Genomic DNA, 7,841 nt, shown 5'->3' with positions numbered 1-7,841 from the left:
CTAAATAGCTCCCACCCTCCCACCGCCTTTTTTTATTTTTCCGATGGCGATAATTTTATTTAAAGCGATCTTAATGGAGGCGTCATCGGTGGAGCGAGCTCCGTGTTAGCAGCGGAATCGCGGGATAATGGAACGGTCTGGCTGTGGCTCTCGCATGGACGGGGCGCCAGGACTAGGGGGGTCGTGTGGGGCGAAGGTCCTGCCAAAGGCCCGGGAGGAAGAGGAAGGGCAGCGGCGAGAGACTTGCAGCCCACACAAGTAGTGCCATCCGTGGAAGGAGGCGCAGGGAGTGAGCGCCCCCTGAGGTGGTGGCAGCCCCCCAGAGCGCGAGTGGGCTCTTGGCTTCATTCCCTTAGTTTCCCACTGCAGCACAAGGGATGGGCGCCCGCTTCCCTAACCTCGCCCCCGGCCGGGAACACAGGCTGGAATCTGGCTGTCCCTAGCGAGCTGCTGGCTGTCTCTACATAGATTCGAGAGCCACACTTTTGCCCTAATTAGCCCTACCCAGCTGTGAACCCAAGAGCAAGGTCAGGTGTTGTTCTCTCCTCATTTAGCTCAAGGCCATTTCTCTTTTGAAAGGAGCTCTGGCTATTACATAACAGTCTTTCAAAAAAGTGTTCCAGCAGCCACTTCTCTGAAGCCAAAGTTGCTCACCTGTAAAGTGTGATTCTAATTCCTGCGGTCTGTCCTCGGGTTTGGTGTCAAATGTTGCTGGTTTAACTGTGGTCTGATAACTTTAGTACTGGGCAGCAAGGTAAAGGGGAAAAGGTCTACCTTCAGTTTTCTGGGGTCTAGTCTACCTCCTCTGACATGGCATATTTATCAGGGTCTCGTTCATTCTTGTTAAGGACTTCAAGCCACCATTTATTGCAACACACTAGAGAGTTCTCTTTTAATGACCAGTGTGTATTAAAAAATGAAATCTTTAAAACACTTTAGCTCATATGAAAGGTGAAGTTATTATTGGAGATACAGTATTTACTTATAGAGGCTTTTCTGTCCGGTTAATTTGTTTCCTTAGGAAGAAATCAAATTTCATTTTTCTAGTGTATATTTTTCTTGGATTTTAAGATTTCCATTTCCCCAACTTTACAAGTTAGGCATCTTTCTTTTCCTACTTTCAGCCGTCTAAGAACCTGTAAATTGTCTTGTCTTTTGGCGAGACACTGCCAAATGAAAAAAATTCGATCTTTCACCAACCAACAACACATACTAAAGCTCTCCTAGGACACTGGACTACTGGATGCCAACCTTTTAGCTGGATGAGCACTAAGGGTGGCATAATCACTATCCCAAGGTTTCTTTTTTTTTCTGTATTTTTCAAATACAGCGTCCACACGTTGGGTGTAGAGATTACTTAAAAATAAAATCTTAAGGGATGCCTGGGTGGCTCAGTCAGTTAAGCATCTGCCTTCAGCTCAGGTAATGATCCAGGGTCCTGGGATCGAGCCCCTGCATCAGGATCTCTGCTCAGCGGGTAGCCTGCTTCTCCCTCTGCCTGCCACTCCCTCTGCTTGTGCTCTCTCTCTGACAAATAAATAAAATCTTTAAAAAAATAAATAGAATGATGTCAAGAAGATTCTCCTCCCCATCATTAAATTCTCTCTCTAGTCTTGATATGCTGAGGCATCCTATCTAAAAAAATAACAACAAACCCTCCCTTGACCCTACATCCAGCCCCTCTTTCTTAGCAAAGCTTTTTATCTGTAGAGGTTATCTCTACTTTTTCAATAATATGTGTTTCAATAGAACTTTTATCCCTACCATTCCAAAACTACACCCCTAAGGTCAATACTGACATCCATGCTTCCAGATCCATAGTCCAGTCTCCTTTGCTAGCTCCCATTACACTTCACTTCACCTCTTATGTTTGGAGTGCCCTGAAAGTCCATCTCTGTCTCCTGATTTCCATTTACAGAGTCCCTAACTGACTTCATCCAATACTACTGCCTTAAAAAGCCCTCTGTAAGCCAATAGCTCCCATGAACCTTCAGCCCTAACTTCCCCAAACCTTCCAGCTTCTTGTTTCCATGTGTCCACACAGCATCTCCATATGACCAGTAGACGACTGAAACTTAATATTGCTAAAGTAGAACTCTTGATATTCCCACATCCCCTGAGTTTGCCCAATCTATCCATCCCAAGGCAATCTACTCTCCTACTCCACCTCGGCTGGTCTAATTCCACCCCACCCCCCCATCAATTCTCACATTGAAACTACCACAAGTCTCCTCACATATTCTTGCTCCTACTCCTCCCTCTATAATCCATTTTCCACACAGCATCTTTTCAAAATCAGAGCCATTCCTCTGTTTAACCACCTGCTTTGGTCTGGAATATGTCCCCCAAAATTCATTATGTTGAAATCCTAAGCCCCAAAGATGATGGTATTAGGAGGTGGGGCCTTTGAGAGGTACTTAGATCATGAATGTAAAACCTTCATGAATGAGATTAGTGCCTTTATAAAAGAGGCTCCACAGTGCATCCTCGGCCCTTCTGTGTGAGGACATAGCTAGAAGTGGGCAGTCTGCAACCCCAAAGACAGCCATCATCAGAACACAACCGTGCTGGTGCCCTGATGTTGGAATTTCCTGCCTCCAGAACTGTGAGAAATCTCTGATGTTTATAAGCTACCCAGTCTGTGGCATTTTGTTATACAGCAGCCTCAAGGAACTAAGACACCACCCCCTCCCATCCTCTGCCACTGCTCTTATAGATTAGAGGAGCCCTACATTATCTGGTCTCTGCTGCCCCCTCCAGCCTCAGTTTTTACCAATCACCCCTTGATGCACCACACCAGGCTTTCCATTCATCAAATACATTGTTTTTGGGTTTTTTTTCCCCCTTCTTAGGGTTTTGCGCTGTTTCCTCCAGCAGGAAGATGTCCCAATTTCACACAGCCATTCAGGTCTTAATGTGAAATGTGCTCAGGGGAGGCCTTTCCTGACCACCCAATCTAAAGCATTTTCCTAGTCACTCTGTCTCAGACCACCCAATTTTAACTCTGCATAGCACTTGCCTTTTTTGTTTGTTTATTCTATGAAAGCTCTCTAAGACTTTGTCTAACTTGTTCCCCATCTAGAATGGTTCCTGGCAAATAGACGCTCAATAAATATTTGTGAAAAGAATGAATGGATGAAGGGCTTTAGATAGTATTCAATAATCCAGTCTAAACTAGGAACACAAATCATTTGCAAGAAATCAGAGAATGGGGCTTTCCCAGCTTCTTACCACCTGAAAGCTCAATTTACACTGACCTAAGGCCCAGTTCCAATCAGATGGACAATAGGAAAAATAGCTGCAACTGAGAGCAAATGGGCTATGTCTGGAAAATGATTAGACCAGAAATCTCAATCCAAGCTTATCACCAGCCCCTGTAGCTCCTCAGAGTAAACCTGGCATTGACAACAGATTTAGCATCTATTTACCTATGAGGAAAGGAAAGGAGAGCCATTATAAAAATTCACCTGCTTGGCTCACAGGTGGGCTCTTGGCTTTCCTCTCATCTAAGCATTTAGCAATAACTCATTCCAATAATGTTTCCATCTTGCTTAGGGAGAAAAAAACAAAATTTAAAAAAATTATACCAACTCTGTGATATGACAAAAATATTTATTAAAATTTTCCAAGTTTGAATTTTATTAGAAAGAGGCCTTCTGATTCAATCTTTCATCCTGGATAAATGAGATAGTAAGTGCTACATATAGAATATAAAGCAGTGATAATAAAAAAAAATTCCTCCTAAAAATCAGTCCACCAAGTAGCACAGTGGAAGAAATGGGATTCTCCGGGACCTCAGAGAATTCAAAGTGGTACCTTCGGTGATCCAAAAAAATCAATTATATTCTCATGGTTGTCCTTTTGGTTCAAGATTAGAAGAGTTGGGTTTCCACCACCTGTTTTAAGAGGTAGAAATACGCTATCTACTAGTTCACTATTTACTCGTCTGTATGGCCTCAACAGTCTCATACCTCAGCCTATCTGCCTTTGGTGATGGCCAGAAGATCTCTAATGCCCCAGGCAGCAAAGCTTCTTGCCAATACCTACTTAAGATCCATGAACCGGATATCCATGATGAGAAGGAAGTTCTTAGGCAGTGGGCGGGGGGCTGGAGAGAGAACAGTAAACACCTGATGTTCCAGGTCCACACTGGTCACCACAATGAAGCCAGCCACACTGGTCTCAGAAAGGTTTTCCTCTGTGCCCTCAGCAGTGCTAACACTCAGGAGGTGATGCACCATATCTCGGCCAGGTGTGACAGGTACTAGCTTGAGCTGATTGTCCTCCTGAGACATGCCCAAAGGCAAACAGGAGTCTGGAATGGTGGGTGCCCCAACTTTGTAGATTTTCACATCTGAAAATTTGACATTGAAGGCATGGGGATAGAAACAGCCCCGGAATCCATAGAAATACTCACGGATACGCTCATCCCTACATTCCCGCCGGAAGTCTTTGGAGCGTTCAACCACACCCCCCGATTTAGGAAGCAGCACAGTTCGGACGAAGTGAGGCAGGTCCCGTTTTAGTTCATTGTACAGTCGTTCTTGATCCAGAACCACAACCACATCTACCTCAAAGGCTGAGGCTGCGTGCACCAGGGCCTGGTACCCAGAGCCCTTGACCCAGCCACAGGTATTAATGACACAGCCACTCACAGAGGCCCTTCGGTTCACTTCACACCTTTGATTGAACACGTCCGCTAAACGAGATGTAATCTGCAGAAGAGAGCATCAAGGTGAGAAAAAGAAACACAAAACGAACAAACTCATAGCTACATAGAGTAAGTGGCTATTAGGTACAAGAAAAAAATGACATTCTTAATGGCTGTGGTTTTAACTCGTAACGTGGATTTCCATTTTTATGTTGCTTCTTCTACGGTTTCGTGTCCTAAGTAGAAATTTAGTAAGTTACTTCAGAACAGGGCCACACAAACGTTTAACAATCTGAGGTTGACTTATATTTGAAACGGTCTTTTCCGAAATCACGTGGCAGTAATACCAGCTGAAGGGAGCAAAGAAATGGTCATTGACGGTTTTAATTAGCACACTTTTGCACAGCTTCCTACCCTGATAGCAGCCCTTCCCTCCATCCCACCTTGGCTCTGGCTCTGACCTTATTATAAAGCTTGATGTTGGTGCCAGGAGTGGTGGAGCCAAAATGATACACCAGAGGGGCTTGGATAGAGAATCCCTCTTCAACATCTGCTGGCCGCTCAATGTAGAGGGCCCCCATCGTACCAGGGATGGAAACAGAGCCCTGGCCCACATCCAGCTCCACGTAAGTGGGACGGCGGCCCAAACGCACTGCATAGTTGAGCAGTAGACGGCACACTGTGGACTTGCCCACATCAGTGGGGCCCACTACCATCACCCGGGGGCCTCGCTCTTCTTCCTTCTCCGCCTGCCTCCTCATCTGTTCCAAGGCTGTATGAGTGTTGAGATAAAGCAACATAGGTGTGTCCTTGGAGACATAAGCCACCTCGGTGCGGCCACTCAGCTGTAAAGAACAGCCATGCCAAGTGAAAACAGCCACCTTGGCACCAGCATCAAAGGTGAATTTCTTGTTTCGGGTCAGCTCTGTGCCAAAGATTTCTGCCATGCCAGCCAGCAGCTCCAACTGAACTGACTGAGATGCCTCCACCTCAAAGCGAAGTTCTGTTTCTCGCTCTAGTTCAAATTTAGTTGTTGGCTTCTTGTCATCATTGGCCTCCTCTCCCATCTTTTCTGTGTAGCTGCTGTGCCTAGAACACAAATTAATTAACAGATCTAAACGGAAGTTAGGACGCTGTTCAAAATCCTCCCATGGATATTTCCCCTTACCTTGCTTTATTTTTCTCCTTAACTGTGATCACCACCTGTCTCACTATATTGTCTGTCTACCCCCACTGGAATGTAAGGGTTGGGCAGTTTGGTTTGCTGCCGTATCTCTAGGATCTAGAATAGGGCTTGACAACCCGAAAGCACCTCATAAATACACCGAGTGAATAAATGATTCAGACATAAGAAAATTATATCTACACATTGACCTAAGACTTGATTATATCACCTCCATAGCTCCTTTCGTCACTCTATTGGGATACTCCACTTGAGAAGGCAACAAATGCCCACTCCCCAACTCTCTTAGTCAACAAGAAAGGGCGTCTGCAACCTGGATGCAAAGCAGAGAATACTGGGTTGGGACTTAGAAAAGAGCATTAACGCCCCGCTCAGCAACTGCTAGTACTGTCATTAGACAAATCACCTTATCTCCCTGGACCTTTTCCTCCGCTCTCAACTGGAGGCACTTACGCTTCCTCTCACAAAGTTTGTTCTGGGGACTGTTGAAGGGAAGAAATTACTTCGTAGACTAGAAAACGCCGAGAAAGAGTGAAGAATGATTTCCGACCGCGAACCGCAGCTGTTAAGTCCGGTTTCTGTCCGGGCACCCCCAGACGCCGAAATCTGTCCTGGCTCTAAGGGGGCGACGGTTGCATTCCTGAGCTTATTATCTCACCTGCGCAGCCACAAAGCCAAACCGGTAAACCGAGGAGCCCCGGCACCACCTAAACCCAACTGCACGCCACGCTCGCCCAGATCCACGCCGGAAACAAAGGCTGTTCCGCACTTGCGCACTGGAGAAGCTGCGGTCGCGCGATGCCCCTCGGGATCTGTAGTTTTGCCAGAACGGCCTCCGGCTGCTGGGCTCGCGCAGCCGCTCGGCCTTCTGGGAGTTGTAGTTAAGAGGATTGTTTTGATCGTGACGCCAAAGGTGGGCGGGGCGGCGGCGGTCATTGTTCGCGAAGCTGGAGAGCAAGGGGTAGGAGGAGTGGCGGTTACGCCCCGCGCGAGGCGGGGATCCGCCGAGGAGCCTATGGTTGCCGAGGCGCGGCTGTTGCGGACTCTCGCCCCAGTGTTCCCGCTCACCTGTAGCGGGGGAAAGAGAAGGGCGGCGGGAAGGGGTGGAGGGGGGCGGCTAGGCTCGCCATCTGGGTCCCGCGACCGTCTGCTTGCCTGGACCACAAGCCAGGAGGTGGGGAAATTAGCAAAACCCCATGTGGAACACGAGGAAATCTGGGAGTAAGGAAAGTGGAGGAAAACAGCCTGTCAGAAGCCAACCTGGGCTGTCATCCCCTCCCTGACACAGCGCTTGGCACCTAGAGGGCATTAAATTTTTTTTGTTTTGTTTTAATAAAAGAATAAATATCCAAGAATTTCTTCCAGTCATTACCCAACAACGTCTCTCCTACTGAGAGGGGATTTCTGTTGGTGACTCGGTTTCCTTCCCTGAATTCCTGACAGTTCTACAAGGCCAATCATTTATCCTGCAGGCAACAGTTTGGGCCACATCTATAATCCTCAGGAGCTTGAGCTTTGGAATCTTGTGCTCTGCTTTGCCACTTTCGCGCTGTGTGACTTTGGGCAAATCAGGCTTAAACTCTCTGAGACCCAGTTTCTTGTCTGTAAACAGGGATAATAATAGTACCCAACCTCTTAAAGTTGTTTTAAAGATTGAATGGGATGATACTGTAAAGTACTAAGCACAATGTCTGTAACATAGCATCTAATGTTAGCTTTTAAGTTTTTATTATAGGTTGAGGAGGGGGAGCTTTAATAATGCCATCCATTTGTACAACAGTTTAAATTTTTCAAAGCCCTTTCCAGTATCTTCTTTCACAGCCAACCTGTAAAGTCAGTTTTATTATCTCCAATTTCAGATGAGGAAGGAGACTAAGGTAGGTGAAGGGACTTGCCCAAGTTAGGACTCAAACCCAGGATTTGGGAGTCTGAGTCCAGTTATTATAGTAGCAAACACATAGTGTTAGATGCCAGGTACTGTTCTGTGAGCTTTACAGGTGTAAATTC

The 7,841-nt window shown here is 46.4% G+C and overlaps 1 protein-coding gene across 4 annotated transcripts; it reads right to left on the bottom strand.

Moving 5' to 3' along the window:
* Positions 1 to 3,598: 3,598 nt before the first annotated feature.
* CLP1 (cleavage factor polyribonucleotide kinase subunit 1) lies at positions 3,599 to 6,855 on the bottom strand. 4 transcript variants are annotated; one of them, XM_032414015.1, is made up of 3 exons: positions 6,493 to 6,855; positions 5,113 to 5,740; positions 3,599 to 4,715 (listed from the first exon to the last, which is right to left on the bottom strand). In XM_032414015.1, exons 1-3 carry the CDS (start codon positions 6,768 to 6,770, stop codon positions 4,044 to 4,046), a joined length of 1,578 nt encoding a protein of 525 aa, XP_032269906.1. In that variant the 5' UTR covers positions 6,771 to 6,855; the 3' UTR covers positions 3,599 to 4,043. The 4 variants fall into 4 exon arrangements, with proteins under 4 accessions (XP_032269906.1, XP_032269907.1, XP_032269909.1 ...); XM_032414016.1 differs by lacking the exon at positions 6,493 to 6,855 and adding an exon at positions 6,241 to 6,479; XM_032414018.1 differs by lacking the exon at positions 6,493 to 6,855 and adding an exon at positions 6,288 to 6,479.
* Positions 6,856 to 7,841: the final 986 nt, after the last annotated feature.

The sequence above is a fragment of the Phoca vitulina genome, unplaced genomic scaffold (genome assembly GCF_004348235.1).
Source record: "Phoca vitulina isolate PV1807 unplaced genomic scaffold, GSC_HSeal_1.0 scaffold16, whole genome shotgun sequence".
Taxonomy (NCBI): Eukaryota; Metazoa; Chordata; class Mammalia; order Carnivora; family Phocidae; genus Phoca; species Phoca vitulina.
Note: the sequence above shows the minus strand (reverse complement) of the source record. Positions and strands in the feature narration are given on the sequence as shown.